At 58.5% G+C, this 18,701-nt stretch overlaps 2 protein-coding genes across 3 annotated transcripts in view; both read right to left on the reverse strand.

Moving 5' to 3' along the window:
* The window catches only part of TMEM132A (transmembrane protein 132A), an 11,981-nt gene extending 3,564 nt beyond the window's left edge, over nt 1–8,417 (reverse strand). Inside the window, 9 exon segments of the mRNA XM_026650518.2 lie at nt 1,452–1,657; nt 2,598–2,741; nt 2,825–3,017; nt 3,486–3,635; nt 3,956–4,353; nt 4,826–5,044; nt 5,150–5,364; nt 8,131–8,215; nt 8,217–8,417. Of these exon segments, the coding sequence (XP_026506303.1) occupies nt 1,452–1,657; nt 2,598–2,741; nt 2,825–3,017; nt 3,486–3,635; nt 3,956–4,353; nt 4,826–5,044; nt 5,150–5,364; nt 8,131–8,215; nt 8,217–8,417 (1,811 nt within the window).
* A 2,663-nt stretch (nt 8,418–11,080) lies between these two features.
* Nucleotides 11,081–18,681, reverse strand: TMEM109 (transmembrane protein 109). 2 transcript variants are annotated; one of them, XM_024198225.3, is made up of 4 exons: nt 18,591–18,681; nt 17,426–17,694; nt 14,313–14,415; nt 11,081–13,248 (listed from the first exon to the last, which is right to left on the reverse strand). In XM_024198225.3, the coding sequence occupies exons 2-4, from the start codon at nt 17,660–17,662 to the stop codon at nt 12,860–12,862; spliced, it is 729 nt and encodes a 242-aa protein (XP_024053993.1). In that variant the 5' UTR covers nt 17,663–17,694; nt 18,591–18,681; the 3' UTR covers nt 11,081–12,859. The 2 variants fall into 2 exon arrangements, with proteins under 2 accessions (XP_024053993.1, XP_024053982.1); XM_024198214.3 differs by lacking the exon at nt 18,591–18,681 and adding an exon at nt 17,877–18,532.
* Nucleotides 18,682–18,701: the final 20 nt, after the last annotated feature.

Below are 18,701 nucleotides of genomic sequence, written 5' to 3' on the forward strand. Positions count from 1 at the left end.
TCCCCTGCCCCCTCCGGCCTCTGCCCCATCAGAGACTCTGGAGTCCCCTGCCCCCTCCGGCCTCTGCCTCATCAGAGACTCTGGGTCCCCTGCCCCCTCCGGCCTCTGCCCCATCAGAGACTCTGGGACTCCCTGTTATGAAGTGGGAATTTTTTGTATGAAGACTGGGTGTGCCTCAATTTCCCCCGTGTTACCTAGGGAGTGGAAAAGGGCTGTTTGCTCTCAGGGCAGGTGAAGAGACGTAGATATGGGTGTCGCCTAACTGTCTGGATCTTGGTCCCCATATCAGTGGAGCCTCTGAGGGTATGCCCACACTGTAATCAGACACCCGTGTCTGGCCCATGCTGGCTGACTCGGGTTTGCGGGGCTGTTTAATTGCAGTGTGGACGGTTGGGCTCAGGCTGCAGCCCGGGCTCTGGGACCCTCCCACCTCGTAGGGTCCTAGCGCCCAGGCTCCAGCCGAAGGAGGCCAGATGGACGAGACACAAAGCTTGAACCCTGGGTGTTAATACAGCTTAGCTGGGTTACCCAGAATGGACGCTGCTTTAACTTTCATTCCTCTGTGCTAACCTAAGGCCTTCCTATGCTGCGTTCCCACTGACTAATAAACCCAGCTGTTCTGACAACACCGTTTGGTGTCACAGCAAATGCTGGGTGAGGTGCATTAACTCCTGAAGGATGGACACGTCTCTGCCAGGAGTCTGTCTGCGTGGGACTCGCTGAACGGAGCTCACGGTGTGAAGCAGGAGTGCGGAAAGCCCAGAGGTTCAGTCTGAGGAGGCGGTGACGCTGTGTGGCTTGCCCTGGAGGAAAAGCGAGACCCCTTGGGGGTCTGGCCCACTGAGGGGTTCCTCCTAGAGACTGTTCCAAAGCTGGGGCATAGCATCAATCCTGTGGATCTGTGACACCCCTCCGCTGGCCACTGCCCCATCAGAGAGTCTAGGACATCCCCCTCTCCTGCCCCATCAGAGATTCTGGGTCCCACTTCCCCATCACAGAGACTCCGGCTCCTCCCTGCCAGCTTCCCCAACTGCCTGTGCCCCGAGTGCAGAACCTTTCACTCAGCCAGCCACTAGAGACTCCGGGCTCCTCACTCAACCGACCTGCCTGCTCCAAGGGGACGTCTCCCCTGGGCCCCCTCTCTGTTTTAGTCCAGCCAGGTTCTTAGACTGCGCCCATCACTGTGGCATCTGAGCTGCCCCAAAGCATACACTGGAGTCTGGACATGGCCCTGGTGCCAGCCCTGCCTGCTTCCTTCCTGCACCCAGCTCCCGGCGCTAGCCCCCACCTCCAATACATCCTTCTCATGCACCAGGCCCCAATGCCCTCTCTGCCTGCCAGGCCCTGCCCACCCTCCCACTGGACAGGCCCTGGCATCCTCCCAACACACCATGCCCTGGCACTCTCTCTGCCCACCCAGCAGCCCCAGGGAGGGAGCCAGAGGGACTGACCTGTCTGGAGCGGCACCGGACACCCTCCAGCCGCGCACCTGCTCCAGCGTGGTGTCGGTCAGTTCGATGCGCAGCGGCAGCAGCGGCACCCAGACAGTGAAAAGCAGCGAGGCGTGGAGCCGGCGGAACCAGAAATCCACCCGTGCCCCACGGGCGCCCCGGTTCTCCTTGCCCCCCACGTAGACGGAGTTGCACGCGTCCGTCACCTGTGGGCCAGGAGGGCGTGAAGGACAGCACATGTGGACAAATGTCGACACCTTCCCCTGACCCGCCACCCAAGCCTGCCACTCAGGACGCTCCACGGAGCCAGGGAAAGGGTGTGGGGAGTAGCTTGCAAACACGAAACAGAGCAGAAGGGAACCACTGACCCCTGGCTACTGAGTGAGAGGCGGTGAAGATGGGGACCAAATAGGGGCTGAGCCCCAAGTGGAAGAAGGGGGCCAAGGACATGTGGCGGTGGAGCCATTGGCGATGTGGGGGGGACGACAGGAGGCGGATGGCAGAGCTGTTGAGTTGTGGAATGGTGGTGAGGGGAACCGGGGGGGGCTGAGAGCCTGAAAGGGGAGCAGTGGGCAAGCCCAGACCTTCCAGATGGAAGAGGAGGTTCCAGTACCGCCCCACTGGCTGACTGGACTGAACTATGACCTGAGGAGTGGTCACACCGGATCCGCTCCCATGTAAACTCTGCTCCTGCCCCAGCCTGAGGAGTCAGGGGAGACTTGGCATTGTAGAGGGTGAGGACGGGGGTGATGCTGCAGGAGGGCACCTGAGGATGGTGACAGGGGAGCTGGTGTCTCAGAAGGTGAGGACAGGGGGTGATGGCCCAGGAGGGCACCTGAGGATGGTGAGAGGGGAGCTGGTGTCTCAGAGGGCGAGGACAGGGGTTGATGGCCCAGGAGGGCACCTGAGGGTGGTGAGAGGGGAGCTGGCATCTCTGAGGGCAAGGACGGGGGTGATGCTGCAGGAGGGCACCTAAGGGGGGGGTGGGGGAGCTGGTGTCTTAGAGGGCAGAGCTAGGGGATGATGCTCTGGGAGGCATCTGACAGTGAGAGGGGAGAGATCTGGGTCTCAGAGGGCCAGGATGGGGGATGATGGCCCTGGAGGGCACCTCCCTGTGGGGCAGTGGGTGGTTCGTTTGTTTCTCACCTTCAGGACCTGTTTGTTGGCGGACTCACACCCCATCTGCTCGGTGACCTCGAACACAGCTCCCCCCATCTCCACAGCGACCAGCTTCACCGGCACCGCCTGGGGGATCCCCGTCAGGGGGGCGGTGTTCACGATCTCTTGCTCCTGGGGAGACCAAGAGGGGACACAGATTGAGACCCTGCCTCTGGGGGGCCGCCCGGCATGGGGACAGAATTGCAAGGCCTTACCTTCACCAGCGGGACCAGTGCCCTAACGTCACGCTCCGACACCTGGATCTCCCACACCATCTTGTCCTTCTCGGCTTCAGGGTCCTGGCCAGGGTACTCCACTTGCCAGGTGACAGGGCGCGTGGAGGCCAGGCCGCTCGTGCCGTTCTCCACCACCAAGTCCAGGTAGAGGAACTCGGGGAAATCCGCTGCCCTAGACGGAGGCAGGAGGGAGCGAGGGGGCAGTGAAGCAGAGGACGGATACAGTGCCCACAGGGGCGGTGGCATCTCACCCCTGCTCCATTGCGAGCCACACAAATTCCACCTTCAAGCACAACCGGGAGGTGACAGAGAGAGGGACCGTCCTGTTCAGTGGCCCATGGTTCCTTCCCTCCAATCTGATTGGTCAATATGTGAGGGAGTAGCAACAGCCATCCCGTCCCCAGGCCAATGGCATCAGACCTACAGTCTGATTGGCTGGGTCCTGGGAGAACAGCTACATCATCACCGCTCTCCCAAGTCACATGGCCTCCTGTCCCCACTGGCTGATGCCCAGGAGAATACAGGTATCAGCTCAGCCCCCGCAGGAGTCACATGGTTCCCTACATCCTGCCCAATTGGCCGATGCCCCGGAGAATAAGTGTGTCAGCCCTATCCCCTCCAGGAGTCAAGTGGTTCCTACCTCCAGTCCAACTGGCCAGCATCCAGCCGGCGACAGGTGACCAGAGCGGTATGATGCTTGGAGCCCTTGAACTTGTCCAGCTTGGCCGTCCAGGCCTCGGGGACGGCGGGGCGGGCAGCTAGGACCTGCAGCCCCTTCTTCACCTTGATCCTGAAAGAAGCACGGCTCAGAATCAGAGCATGGACTCCCGAGGAGACGTCACCCAAAGCAGAGACCCTCTGAACCCAAGAGAGTCCTTGGCTGGGTTCCTGGGTCCCCCTGGATCTCACCTGAGGGTCAACAGGCTGGAGTAAGGTCCCTATGTCAAAGGGTGGATCCCTGGGTCCTCTTGGATATCACCTGAGGGTCAGCAGGTCGGGGTAGGGTCCCCCATGTCTCAGGATGGGCCCCTGGATCTCACCTGAGGGTCAGCAGGTAGGGGTAGGGTCCCTGTGCCTCAGGCTGTGTCTCTGGTTCCCCCTGGATCTCACCTCAGGGTCAGCAGGTCGGCGGTGAAGTTCTGCTGGAGGATCAGGGTGGCCGTGAAGAGCTGCCCCGGCCGCAGTGCCATGTCGGGGACCCGGATGAGCACGTTGTCGTCCAGCCGCACCTCCTGGCGCCGAGGCGGATCCCTGGCTCGCAGCTCCACAGCGCCGACATAGTGCAGTCTCTCCTTGGTGCCCTCAGCGCCCGACCGGGACCTCTCCCGGGGCCCTGCATGGCTACACTCTGCAGACGTTTCCCCAGTCCCCAGGCTGTAGTACAGCTCGGCTCGCTCAGGGGGCTGGGTGAGCTCCGCAGCTCTGCGCTGGCTGTGTGAGGAGGGGTGTGTGGCGGAGAACCAGCGTGGGGGGAACTCCAGCTCCACCACGCACACTCCCAGGGGTGCCTGAGTAGGAAGAGCAGGGAGCGGGCTCAGAGAGCATTGGTCTAATCCCAACTTCATTGACCTCCCACCTCTAGGGTGGGCCCTGAAGTCTCCATCACCCACCCCAGGGGGAAACCAACTCCTGCTCCAGTCCAAGCAACGCTTAACTGCTGTCCCCAGTACAGAGCACTCCTCTTTCCCCCAGTCCAAAATCACTTAGACCTCCAAGCTCACCCCCTGGAGAAGAGCTAGCCTTGTCCCGGGGAGCCCCCCAACCCCAGCTGCCCCTGCAGCCTTGCTATGGGGGACACGCAACCTTCATCTTCTCCATGGCAACCCCTGACACACCGCGATCTGGTGCTAGGAAGGGGCACAGCATACCCAACCAGAGGGACTTTCAGCTCCCACTGGCCCCACCCCTCCTCCAAGCATGTCTGGGTGCTGGGCCCTCCGTCTCCTAGGAGGGCAGGTGGGGATGGGGTCACGTACTGACCTGGAGGCGGCAGGCTCCATGCACAGCCCACGTCTGGTGGAAAGCGTGCAGGGAGATGCAGGGCAGGTCATGCCGTCCCGGCAGCCAGTCCTGACCCTTGAGGTGGAAGAGGACCCTGGCATACGGCTCAGCTGGAGAAACTGTGCCCTCAATGGACACGGCTCGGACGTCCCAGGCCGCGGAGCTGTACCTGTGGTGGGGATCAGCTGCTGGCACCGCCTGGAGAGAGAGACACAGGTTGAGACCGGGAGAGGTGGGTCAGACAGGACACCGAGATGCCCAGCTGAGCCCAGAGCAGAGGCACCGCTGGATGGGCAGGTTTACCTGTTGGGCAGTGAAGGGCAGGTAGGTGGCTTGGATGAGAGGCTTTGCTGTGGGCCGGCGATGGAGGAGGAGGTAAGTCTCAGAGCGGGAGCCCAGGGAAGCGTTTCCCGGCAGGTACCGATCCACCCGCTGCAGCCGGAAATGGTCTGGAACGTCCAGCACCTTGAGTTCGGCCGGCAGGTACACCAGGTCGGGGGGGTCCAATTCTCCACTCACTGCGGGGAGAAGAAAAACCAGGTCTGCTGCCAGCAGTCATGTGTCCCCTACCCCACACACTTACCAGGGCACGTGTCCTCCCCCACACCCAACCCCTCCTGAGGGGAGGAGATGCCAGGACAAGATGTCAGCTGGAGTGGAGTGTCACTGTTCCTGAGCTATTCAAGGGGGTGGATCAAGCCTGCCCCCGCTGGAGAAAAGAGAGCTAAATTGTTTGTATTACAGCAGCATCTAGAGGTTCCGGCTGAGATCAGTGCCCCGTTGTGCCAGGTGCTGCCCAGACACACAGCAAGAGACAGGCCCTGCCCCAGCTGAGATCAGGGCCTCGTAGTGCCAGGAGCTGCACAGACACACAGTGAGAAAGGCCCAGCCACAAAGAGTTCACAGTCTACATAAAATTATTATTACTCCCATTTTACAGGTGGGAAACTGTGCCCCCACTGCCTTGCCAGCCCAGTGTGGGGACCTCCCCCTGCCCCCAGCCCGCTGCTTAATAGGTTCTCGTTGGCTTTCCCTGAAAGCCCCTCAGCTAGGGTGCCAGGCTGGGGGCCCACCCACCAACGGTGTCCAGGGCCTCCTTGCTCCTTGTTGTGCGGTAGCCTGGGGTTTGGTCCAGGAGGGGGGAAGCCTCAGCCCCATGATGTTCTAGCAGAGGGTGCTGTGTGTGAGCCAGCATAATCCAATTAACGGGGGGGCTGTCTGGCACTGATTGGTCTGAAGTGTATGGGGGGAGGGAGGGACTCAGAGTCTGGCCGTTTGGACCGAGCAGTGAGGCAACCCCACCAGCAGGAGGGGCTGTGGCTCAAGGCCCTGGTGTATTTTGGCCTAGGTCCGTCTCTCAAGCCGTGCTGCTATGTACGTTAGCCCACGGGCAGGTGTGTGGTGCAAGTTCCCCATCTGTGCCCGATCTACAGAGGATTTGCGTCTGTTACAGCCCCAGTGGTAGCAGCTCCTGCTTTTTAGCTCTGGAGGTCCCGGGTTCAATCCCCAGTGTCACCCAAGATCAGAGCAGGGGCCTAAGCAGACTACACAATTGCTTAAGGCCCCAAGAAGATCAAGGGGGCCCCCTATTAATTATTAGTCTGTGCTGGGGGCGGGGGGGGATATTCCTGTTTAGGGCTCTAATGGGCTAGCAACAGCACGGGCCAAGATGGTACCCGTGACAGACCGTGGGAGTGGGGAGGTCACACATGGGGTAAGACGCTCTATGACGGTTCTTCCAGACAAGCCAGCTCCTTCCACACAGAGGGGTGGAAATCACCAAACCTTCCTCCCCAGCATGTCCAGGGCTATGAAACCCCCCTCCCCCATCAGCCAGCCCATTAAAGGCTGCTTTCCCCACCGCTGTGATTCCTTATCACGCCTGCCCCAGTCCCTGTCCCCCAGGGAGGGAGCAGGTGGCTGAGAGATACTGTGACATCCCCCTCTACCCTCCGGGTCTCTACATCCCAAGATCCAGGGGGTGGGAGTTGGGGGGGAAAAACAGGTGGGTTCTTCACAAGCCTGGTATCTGCCTCCCACAGGCAGTGACCTCTGCCATCTCCCCTCCCCCTGCTTGATCGGCCAGCTAATTACATTGCACTCTCATCTATTTCCCCTCATCATCCTGACAGCTCCAGCCTAGGTCCCTGCCTCCCATATCGCTCCCTCTCCTACTGGGGGTCTGGCTCCCTGCCTCCCTTCCCAGTCCCCTCTCCAAACCCTCCTGCTCAGCCCAGGGACCCTTCTCTCTCATATGACCCAAGTCCTTCCCCGTTTGTCCCCACCGAGGTCAGGATTCACCATGAAACGTCACAATCCCACCACAGGCACCAGCCCCGTGGGACAGAACAAACCCCCCAGAGATGGCCCTCAGAGCTAGCTGCATCAGAAGCATTGCACGCCCCAGGGAAGATTGATTGGCCTCTTTCTAGGGGGAATCCTGCTGTCCGGGGAGCTCCAGCCTGGGCTGTGTCCTGAGCAGGGGACCCAGGGAGGTGTGGATACCGCGGCTCAGGAACAGATCAGAGGAGCTGGGGAGAGCTCTGGGGACCTTGTTAGCTCCTGAGGAGGGCCTGGGGTTCCACTAGGATCAGACCCTAAAGGGGATGTGGGGAAGCCTGTGGGGACCCCTGCTGTGACCTAAGAGGAAAGACAAGGGGCCCTGCTGGCTCTGGACCACAGGGGGTGGGGGAAACCACGGAGGTGGGATGTTGGTTCTTATGGATATTAGGAGAGGGCACAAGTTCTGTGGGGTCCAAAGGGGCTCAGAGCCAGGTCCCAGGGGCAGGAGTTGCCACTTGATCCCATGGGGGGGCGGGGAGGTATATGGGTCCTGCAGGATCCAATGGGGCTCAGAGCTGGATCATTGAGTCAGGGTACACACTGGATCCCAGGGGGAGCACATGGGTCCAGTGGGGCTCAGAGCCAGGTACTGGGGCAGGGGTCCCCACTGGATCGCATCGGGGGTGTTGCACGGGTCCTATGGGGCTCAGAACTGGGTCACTGGGACAGGGGTCCCCACTGGGGGTGGGGGGCTCACGGGTCCAATGGGGCTCAGACCTAGGTGATTGGGACCGGGGCCGCACAGGTCTTATGGGGCTCAGAGCCGGGTCACTAGGGCTGGGGTCCCCGCTGGATCCCCGGGGGGTGGGGCGGAGGGCGCACGGCTCCTGCGGGGTCCGACAGGGCTCGGCGGGCCGGGGGAAGCCCAGGGGTCTCAGCGGCGTTGCCGGGGTGTCCATAGGGCGCCGAGCGAGGGACGCGCCCCGAGCCCCCGCACTCACCTCTCGCCGTCTCCAGGGCCAGCAGCGCGGCCAGCAGGACAAGGCAGCCGCGGCCGGAGGCCAGGGGGGCAGCGAGGCGCGGGGGGGCCCATCCCTGCCCGGCCCGGGGCCATGGGGCTGGCGCGGGGCTCAGATCTCCCCGCCCGCGCCCTGCGCCCGCAGCATGCCCCGGCCCCCGAGCGCCGCGCCCGCTCTGCCCGTGCGCCCCTGCCGCGCCTCCGTCTGCAGCCGGCAGCTCGGGGCTGCAGCTCCCAGACAATAGAGGGATGGGGAGGGAGGGAGCACATGGGCTGCTCGCCTGCCCCCACGGCCGGGTCCTAAACCCCTCTGCTTCCCAGCCAGCATCCTAGCGCTGCTCCGGTACAGCGCCTAGCACAGAAGGGAGCCTGGGAAAGCGGGTAAGGTAATGCGAATCCCAGAGTACCAGCAACACACGGTGCCTAGGATGGAGCCAGAGGCAGGAAGGAAGGAGCCAAAGAGGGAGAGAAAGAGGCAGAGAAGGAAAGAACAAGACAGGGACAATAGAGCAGGACTGAGGGTGAGGGAGAGAGCGAGGGAGTGAGATAATGACAGAAAATGAACAAGAAAAGGTGTGAGCAAGGGGATGAGTGAGAAGCTATGGAAGGAGGAAGAGGGGCAAAAGGAGCCAAGGATGGACAGAGCGAGGCAGTGAGGGGGGAAAGGGACAGGGCGTGTGAGCTGGAGGCAGGATTGGTGCTTCCCTGTGCATGGGACGGGAGATTGGAAGCTGGTTGGGGCAGGGGCTGGCTCCTACCCTGTGCGTACAAAGCCTGCCACCATGGCTCCTGGAACACCGATTGTGGCTCAGGCTCCAGTATCATACAGGCTATAACAGGGACGGGACAAAACAAGGGAGCAACAGGAGAGAAAGCGAAAAGGAGAGAGAACGTGAGCAGGAGGGCAAAACAGGCAGAAGGAGAAAAAGCAAAAGAGAGCAAGAGGCAGCAAGGAAGAGTGGTAGGAGACAGAGCGAGGGAAGGTGAAAGGTGGACAGACAGATGGCCAGCGAACCACAGGGACAGACAGGTAGACAGTGAGAGATCCACAGGAAGGGACAGACAGGCAGACAGCAAGAGAGCAGCAGGGACAGATTGGAAATCCAGCCTTGCATCTGCCTGCCTATTAGGCACAGTAGGCATGTGCCTAGGGGCACCAGCGTTCTAGGGGTGCCTTATCTCTCTAAAACTGTGTGCAACACGAAAATCAGCTGGGGACAGGGGGCGCTGAAGATGTAAATCCGGCCCTGGGCAGACAGCGAGAGAGCCACAGGGACAGACAGAGGTGGGGACAGCTCAGCCCACAGATCAGCCCCCTGGTGACTGGTGCTTTGTACATAACCAGACAGCTGGGACAGAGCAAGTGGATTCTTGAGCACGTCATAAGCCTGTTGCCCTGAGGCTCCCCCAGCCCAGCTGCACCAGGGCCTGTGTCGCAGCCTGCCAGAGCCCCTGGGCACCCGAGGAGTGCTGGGAGCCACGGAGAGCTCCCGCCCAGACTTGCTCTTGCTCCGACATGCCTCCCCTCACTGAGAGGAGCCAGCCAGCAGCAGGGAGCCACAGCTGGTCGGCTCTGCCCTCAGACTCTGGGAGAGCCTGGGCTGCCATGGACCCTACTTCACCCGCACCCTGCCAGGGCAGAAATAAACCTGCTCAGGCCCTGAAGGGTTAAACAGGCCAGAAAGCAACAGCTTGGAGCCTTCAGCCTGTATCATATAACAGCTGGATGATCATGGGGGAGACCCAGACAGGGGCATGGGGAGGAATTGGGAGCTTCAGATACAGGGATAGAGGGGATAAGCAAACAAGGGACATGGGAGAGAGGTGGGATGAGGGCAATACTGAGCCCACACAGAGCTGCTTTGAGATCAGAAGCAGCCTAGCCAGACGCAGCCACCGGGACCCCACCCCTTTCTGCTCTGTGGCTGTACAGTGCCTAGCGTAATGGGGCCCTGGGCCACGAGTGGGGCTGCAAGAGTCCAAGAGTTTAAGGCCACAAAGGTCCATCAGGTCAGCTAGCCTGACCTCCTGCACACCACAGGCCACCAACACCACCCACTAAACCCAACCACCAACCACCTGGCCAGTGTGTGCCAGAGGCAGAGACCAGGAGAGAGCGAGGTGCGCCAATGCCCGAGACCCCTGGAGCAGCAGGGAATTGATTAAGAGGTACTGATCAGCCTGCAGGGGCGAGGGGATGGGGCCCCACCCAGCCGCTGGGTTGTCCCAGTGCTCCATTCGCATCCAAAGAAAGGGAGAGCTCTGGGGCTCCGGCCCCTTCTCGCTCCCTCCCTGCTGGATGGTATCCCCACTCCCCCCTGGCATGTCCTAAACTCCCAGCCCTGGAGGACCCCACAGGGCAACTGGCCCTTCTACTGAGCGGGGTGAGGGATGGCAGCACAATTCCTCTCCCCTGTCTCGCTACACACTCCTGTTCATCCCTGGGGTTTCTGGGGGCTCCAGGTGGTGAGGGATGAGCACAGACAGCTTTGTGGATGTTAATCCTCCCCCCCCCCCGCACCCCAAGACACCAGGGCTTGTTGCCTAAGACCCCAGACTGTAATATAAGCTGGGAATCCCTATCCTGACAGCTGGGCACAGAGAGGAGAGCCAAGGGCTTAGCCAGGGTGTTGGCAAAGACTCCCTCCCCCAAGGCTCGCAGCAGCTGTCCTCGCCTAGCAGCACCTCCTGCACCATCCATCCCCCAGCAGCCAGGGCACCTATTTCCCCCAGCACTCCTGCCCCACTCCCTGCTGGCAGAGGCTGGGAGCAGAGTAGCACATTGTTCACCCCACAGCCAGCACTCCTGTGCTCTAGTCCTCCAGCTGGGAAAGACTGAGACTGGGAGGCGGGGGCTCTGTCATTCCCTGCAGCGCCACCTGCTGGGAGTGGCAGAAGAAAGAAACCCAAACTTGCCCATGGGCTGGACAGAGTGTGGTTAAATAGATTTTATTTGGAACCTGGTAACAAAATGGCCTGTTCGTTTAAAATAGACAGAACTTTCAAAACATAGATTGGCAACCTCCTGCCGACAACATATGCCCAGTCCAAGCCCGGCCCCACTGGCCTCCTCTCCAGCCCCTAGCTGGCGAGGCGGGGGAGAGAACAGCTGAGCTTGTCGTGGTCACGAGAGGACGGGGCTGTGAATCCCCACACTCAGAGATGCTTGCCCTAGCTCTCATGGAGCTAGCACAGTAAAAACAGCAGCGTAACTGGGTAGCATGAGCTGCAGAGAGTGGTGGAAGGCGATAGCTGTACCGAGTCTGCACCCACAGGGTTCAGGAGGGTTTGTACTTGGCCAGGCTGTCTACACTACTGTTTTCAGCACGCTAGCGGAGTGAGAGCTAGTGCAAGTATCTGCGCGAACTGGGACTCACACCCCTTGCTCCAAGTGTTGACGTTCCCTAGGGGCACGTAGGAGGAGGAATAGGAGTTGCTACGTATCCCTCCTTTCTGATCAATCATGGCCCGCTCTGCCACAATCCCGGGGCAGATTAACACAAAGGCCACCTGCCATGCTTGAGGTGGCACCAAGAGACAACTCCCACCCTAGCTGTGACAAACGGAGGAGGAATTTCCCTGTGCCCGCTCCCATGTGCTGTGTGTCTTTGGCTTGGATGGTGTTGGGGGGTTCTTAAAAAAGACCTGTAAACATCTTCCCACATACACATATCCCAGTTTCCCCTCCCACCTCCCAACAAACACCATCCACTCTTAGCATAAGAAGGCACCATTGGCTTGGATGAAGGCACTTGGGGAAACCCTTCCCCTGTACACACCCTCCCTGATCAGAGATCCCCCGGGGGTACACTGCCCCCTCCTGAAATGGGATACAATGCCCCTGCCCCCAGTTTATCTATCCAGCATCTGATTTCTAGAGGCACTGAGCAACCCACAACTCCAGCTGAAGTCAATGGGAGCGGCAAGAGCTCAGCACCTCTGTGCATCAAGCCCTTAGGACCCGGCCTTCTTAGCGAGACTGGTCCAGGGCTAGGTGAGGGATGGGCGAAGGATGGGGTGATGGTGGGGAAAGGATCAGGCAGAGGTAGAGGGTGGAGGGAAAGGCCAGGAGCCCCGGTGGCAGCTGTAGGGCAGCATGGGAAGGGGACAAGAGGGAGACAGCAGGAAAATAACAAGGGGTGGAATTCAGCATCTTAGCACCCGAGACCAAACCCCAACTTGGTCCCAGACTTCACCAACATCAAAGCACCCCTTTTAAGCCCTAGCATGATGAGCCCCATGGCAGCAAATCTATGGGAGATGGCAAGGGTGGGGGCAGGCAGCTGAGGGAGCACCTCCCATCCTTCGCCCATGAGACCAGGGCAGGCTGGGGAAAATCACACCATCTCCCACGGGTTCATTCCTCCACTCAAGAGAGCTCCCTTTGGGCTTCACTTGTCCCTGGGGTGGGTGTGGGGACAGCCTGCAAGTGCCCTGGGGAATGGGAGTGGGGCCTGCGAGTAGCATGTCAGTTTGTACAATGGGGAGGGGCCTGAGGAGGACCATGGGGCACGTGGGGCCTGTGAGTGTGCAGAGGGGAGGGGCCTGAGAAGAGCCATGGGGTGGGTGGGGCCTGTGAGTGTGCACAGAGGAGAGGGGCTGTGAGTACCCGAGGGTGGAGAGGCCTCCATGAGCACGTGCAGAGGGCCAGGATAGCAGTGAATTGTGGTGTGAGAGTCCGTAGTGTGCTGGGAGGGGCCACCTCCCGCTCCTCACTCATCCTGCTCCAGGTGCCTGGGAGATACCCGCCTCTGCCGGCGCCGCAGCTCCTCCACCTGCCACTCCAGGTTGCGCACCTTGGCCTCCAGTTGGCTCCCGGAGTGGCACGCCCCGCTCAGCCTCCCCAGCAGGGCATACAGGGTGAGCAGGCACAGCAGCAGCAAGGCCTGCACCGAGGGGTTGGGCACTGCCAAGATGATCAGCAGGAAGCAGCCCAGGAAGAACGCCACCTTCAGCCCCCACATGACGTGTCCCAGGATGGACAGCAACAGGCCCAGCAGCTGCGAGAGCAGCCAATAGCCCACCACAGCGGCCAGGCCCCACAGCAGCAGGGTCTGTACCTGGGCAGGGCCCAGCTTAAGGGGCTGCACCACGTGATCTCCTGGAAAGGGAAGGAGGAAGAAAGTGGTTAGACACATGTGAGACGTGATGCTGTGCTGACCCCCTGTGGGACTGGGGTAACCCCATGTGCAGGCAGGAGGATCCCCACTCTAGTGGGGCTGGGACAGGCTGCTCCTGGAGAGAAGGGCAGGATGGGGAAAGAGGTGATGGTTGCAGGCGTAACCCCTCCTGTCCTGGAAGGAGAAACCATGTTGTCTCCTTATCTCCCCACACAGGCTCGGGCATCCTGGGGTGAGGTACTAGGGGCTGCATGTGTGAAGTAACCCCCCTGCACTGGAATCCCCTTGAAAGACACAAACCTTCACCACCAGACTGGGAGGCCCCTCTTTCCTGGGGGGAAGGACCATTTTTAACCCATCAAGTGCTGGAAGGGAAGAAGCACCCTGCAGTGATACAGGCACTGAGTGTAGGTTGGAACACACCCCTCTTTGCTGTGGAGGGTGGGACTGGGTCCGGGTCCCTCATGCTCCAGTTAGAAACAGTGATGAAACAGATCCTCCCTGCCAGGTAGGTGAATGAGAAACACCCGCTCTCCTCCACCGCATGCAGGATGGCTCAGAAAGGCAGGGTCAAACAGGGGATCAAACACTGAACCGGGACTCAGGAGAACTGGGTTTTATTCCCAGCTCTGTCACTGGCCTGCTGGGTAACCTTGGCCATCTTCCTCACACTCTTTGTGCCTCAGTTTCCCCTCCCACCCTTTGTCTATTTGGTCTGTTTAGACTGTAAACTCTTTGGGGCAGGGGCTCTCTCTCACTGCGTGTCTGTGCAGCATTTGGCACAATGGGACCCTGATCTCAGCTGGGGCAGGGCCTGTCTCTCCCTGTGGGTCTGGGCAGCGCCTGGCAGAACGGGGCCCTGACCTCAGCTGGGGCAGGGCCTGTCTCTCCCTGTGGGTCTGGGCAGCGCCTGGCAGAACGGGGCCCTGATCTCAGCTGGGGCAGGGCCTGTCTCTCCCTGTGGGTCTGGGCAGCGCCTGGCACAATGAGGACCTGATCTCAGCTGGGGTCTCTAGGTGACACTGGTAAATAACAAACAACTTACCATTCACTCCGAATGCGCTTAGGATCTGCCCTGCGATTCCGGACAGGGTGATCAGACCTGCCGAGATGCCAGAGGACACAATCCAGAACACGGCAGAGACGTTCTGCAGGGAAGAGAGAGTGAGAGCACTTTTCTCAGTTGGCTTAGAGATACCCGAGAGAGTGAGAGGAGACAGGACCAGGGAGGAAAATAAGGGGAGAGTGGGGGAGCACCCCACTCCTTCATGTCTGCTAAAGGCACTGGATCAGAGCCTCCTCCCTGACTTGGGCCAAGCTCCAATTCGCTGGCCGGGCAGGTGAATTCACATGGGAATCCCAACAGGAGCTGGTGCCTGGCTGGGTGAGTACAGCCTTCCCTGCCAGTAAGGGGAGCAGCACCTGGTGTGGGAGATTTGTCCAAGCTGCCTCCTACAGGAAGCCCTGTGCCCCTGCTGCGCCGCCCTCTGCTCCAGGATGAAAGGAAGACCTTGCCAGGGCTAGCAGAAAAACTCCAGCAGGTCCCTCTCCCCAGCTGCAAAGGAAGGAGGGATGGCTGGGCTGTGGTTAAAGTGCTGGCTTAGGACTCATTCTTGGCTCCACCACAGACCCCCCTGTGTGACCTGCAAGTCACTGCATCTCCGCAGAGCTCTGCTGCCAAGCTGTAAGAGGGGGAGAACAAAGGCTATTCCTCCACCCTGGCTTGGGCCTGTCTGGAGACATGGCTGCCTTTCAGATCTACCACTCCCTTGCCTTCAAGATCATAGAAACGTAGGGCTGGAAGGGACCTGCGGAATTCCCTTGGCTCAGGGAGAGTCTCTGGAGAGCCTAAAGCGAGCTCTAACTACACTGGGAGCTGTTGGTGGACAGTGCTACGGTCTTCCTTGGGGAAGGGGTGGCATGGCCTGAGTGCCATTGTGCTCTGGCTATTTCTGACTGCGAGGGTAGCCTCTTGGGGCCTTGGGCAGCCCTGAAGCTGTTCTAATTTTACCAGCAGCTGAGACAGCCTCATCATAGGAAAACCACAAGGGTGGTGTGGAGTCCATTTTCCCACCACCCCTTAGGCCTGGTGCCAAGCTCAGCTTGGCTGCAATCAGGGTGGACTGATTTAAATCAAGGCGATTTACATCAGTGATTTAAATCACCAAGTGGACAGCCTCAATTTTAAATCGATTTTAATTAATGGTTCCATTTGTATTTCAGTTATTTTCTAAAGAAAAGTGTTCTCATTGGTTGATCTAATCTTAGAACATGCTAATTTACAACTAAATAGAGCCTTGACACTAGATTTGGTACATCTTTTTGCTCCCTAATGATAAGACACATGGTAGTGGCTCCTAGAGTCAGAGGTCAGATCCTAACGCCCATCTTGACTAGATCAGTCTCTTGCATTCAGTAGCCCAGCCCCCGTGTCCTCCCTTATTACAGGACATGACCTGTTGTGCCATATGTAGAAAGCATGACCTCAAAAGTGAGATGTTTTACCCCTTATTCTTTATCTAGTAAAGCAGCCTTTAGCTCATAGTTTTTGATAGGGGCTCAGGGATTTGGCTTATTGATTTTTTATTTAAATGTTCTAAGATATTACAATAAATGTAGGTAGGCCTGAACATATTTTGATTAAATTCAGGATTTCATTTTAAACAGGTTTATTTTTTAAAAGAAACTGATTTAAATAATTTTTAAAAAAATCCAATTTAAAAACCAAACAAAAATACCCACAAATTTGTATCCATCCTGGCTGCAATCCAGCCCAGAACAAACAGACTCCACTCAGCTCCTGCATCCAAGAGAACGCATACAACAAGAGACACAAGTATTTAGGGAATGTATCCCAAACCCTCAGACCCTCAGCTAATCAGGTGCCAACGCTGCTATTTTCAAAGCTGACTGGCTGGTTCCCCCAGTGACAGAAAGACAGCCAGTTTCCCCAACACACAAGTCAGCCTGGGTGCTGGAATCTCACTCACTTAATAAGCCTTCATGCTCTGAAGTGCTGCTGAACCAGCCAGCTGGCTCCACCACCCCAGATGAAAAAAAACAGAGGCTCCTTCTCTCTAACACACTTTTACAGCCCTCTTTACCGTAGTATCTGAGCACCTCACAATGTATTTATCCTCACAGCACAGACAGGGAAGGGCTGTTGTCCCCCTTTTACAGCTGGGGAGCTGAGACACAGAGAGGCTAACGGACTTGACCAGGAAAGCTGGGGCGGAGGAGGAAATTCAATCCAGGTCCCCCAGTCTCAGGCTAGTGCCCTAACCACGGGACCATCCTTCTGCTCTTACCATTTCTGTGCACTTAACGATCCTTAATAAACCAAGGCCTAACACCCCCTACGTTGGGAGGCAACTGTCACTTGACAGATCAGGTAAGAGGTTGCAGGGGGTTGCCACCAGAAGAGCTCGGAATAGAACCTATGTCTGTAATGACAGTCCCAAGACTTCGGCACACCCTGCCTTCTGTCAGAGCAGATGGCTGAGTTGATCGAAACTTCCCTGGTCTGAAATCCCTGGGGAGACATACCAAGCTTCTGGAAATGGGTAAGCTGGGATTGGCCAATAGAGGCTGCACTGGAAATGTATTGTACCAGACTTCCTAGCGTATCGCAACGTGCTTCAGGTGGCACATGACCAGGATTTATCACTGAATTTGGTTCACTGGTTGGATCATTAGCTTCCCCAGCCTGGGCTGGGTACTGACAGGGGAGTGTGACGTAAGTGCTGATCCATGCCCCCCTGTACCAGTTATTTTTATTATGTAGATAATAAAATAATACTACCACCACCTCGTTCTTATCTATCACTTGTCATCACTAGATCTCAAAATACGTTACAGTAGCTTTTGCTTCATTTTATAGATAGGGAAACAGAGGCATGGGGGACCCTTGCCCAAGGTCACCTTGCCCAGCTGGGAATGGAACCCTGATCTGCTGAGTCCCAGTGGCTGCTCAATCCACTAGAATATGCTGCCTCCCTCCATAGGTCTCTTCTGACAGCTCTGGCAATGCTTATAAAGTTATTTCAATAGAACTGACAGAGGAGGTGAACCTTGATCCTAGAGAGCATTCAAGCACACCGCACAAATACATGGAGCCCTCCACCCCTTTTCCTGATTCAGCTAGGATTCCTGCCTTACCTCTGTCACTAGCTGAAGTGTGTCCCGGCCAATCCACTCCTCCAGGGTCTCCCTCATGCCCTGAGCCAGCTGGGACAGGAAGTCAGCATGGACAGCCGCCTCTCTCCAGGCTTCCCCGCGATAGTGCTGAGTGCTGGCCACAGCTACATGAAGGAAAGCGACTGACATCAGGATAGCCACGACTGGTCGGAGCAGGGCTTGGCGGCAGCACCAGAACTTAGGATCCCACCCAGTCATCTCTCCGGCTCTCTTCTCAGTCCCAGGAATCTCTGCCGAGAGAAAGGAGAGAGATGGCTACAAGACACAGATCATAATGAGGTTATAGGATCCCTGTGATTCTGCTGGTCCCAGGCCAGCACCGCAATGTCAGGAATGCCGAGTAGGCGAATAACATCCCAGCAACCCCAGGGCAACTGCAATCTTTTCTTTTAGTTGAGAATCAGCCACTTACCAGTCCTCGCTTATAGGCTTTGTGACCTCTCCCCAGCCCCCCACTCACTCCCCTGTGAGCTGCATAGCCCCATGGAAAAGGAAAATGAAGGGGTGACTCATGTCTCAGCCTGTGAGCTGTGATTATGCAGACTGACAGGGCACCAAGCCAGTCAGAGGGCGTAATTTGACACCCAAGTCCCACCCTCTGGACCCCAAGCATTCACAGCATGTGGTGGGAATGAGGTCAAAGGTCAAGCCTGCACCCATCTTAGACAGTGATCGCATCACAGCCCCTGCTGAGCAAGTTCACAGTAGCTCAGTACTTGGATGGGAGAGATTGAAAGGACAGCTGGGTGCTGCAGGCTGTCTGACTCGAAAGGAGGCTCTCTCTCTGCATTGGGGCCAGCAATGACTCAGCAGCCAGAGGTGCCATCTTTGGGAAGAATCATCTAAGCCAGATCGAGGACCACTCCTGACCCGATGCCCAGGCCCTACGTAGCAGCATGTTGCAAAGCCCCAGCATTGCACACAACAGGAGGGAAGCAGCGAGGGCAGCCCAGGCACTGCTGGCTGGAGGATGGACAGCCTGGCTCCAATTACTGCGTACAGGTGGCCTAAGCTCCCGTGTCATTGTGAGCCCCTCTCCTGTCCCCTATTAAGTCAGTTGCCAGCCCAGGACAGGTGCTGCGGCGCTGCCCCAGTGGTGGCTGCCTTCCAGGAGCCAGCAACGCACATGGGAAGCTGCAACACGGGGGCAAGTCGCCCAGCCCCAGCGGGAGCAACGAGCATCGGGGATGCTCCGGGTTTCGCACGTCACCGCCAGCTGCCAGGCCCGTGACCCCCA

This window comes from Terrapene carolina, unplaced genomic scaffold (assembly GCF_002925995.2).
Source record: "Terrapene carolina triunguis isolate 2854851 unplaced genomic scaffold, T_m_triunguis-2.0 Scaffold90, whole genome shotgun sequence".
Lineage (NCBI taxonomy): Eukaryota > Metazoa > Chordata > Testudines > Emydidae > Terrapene > Terrapene triunguis.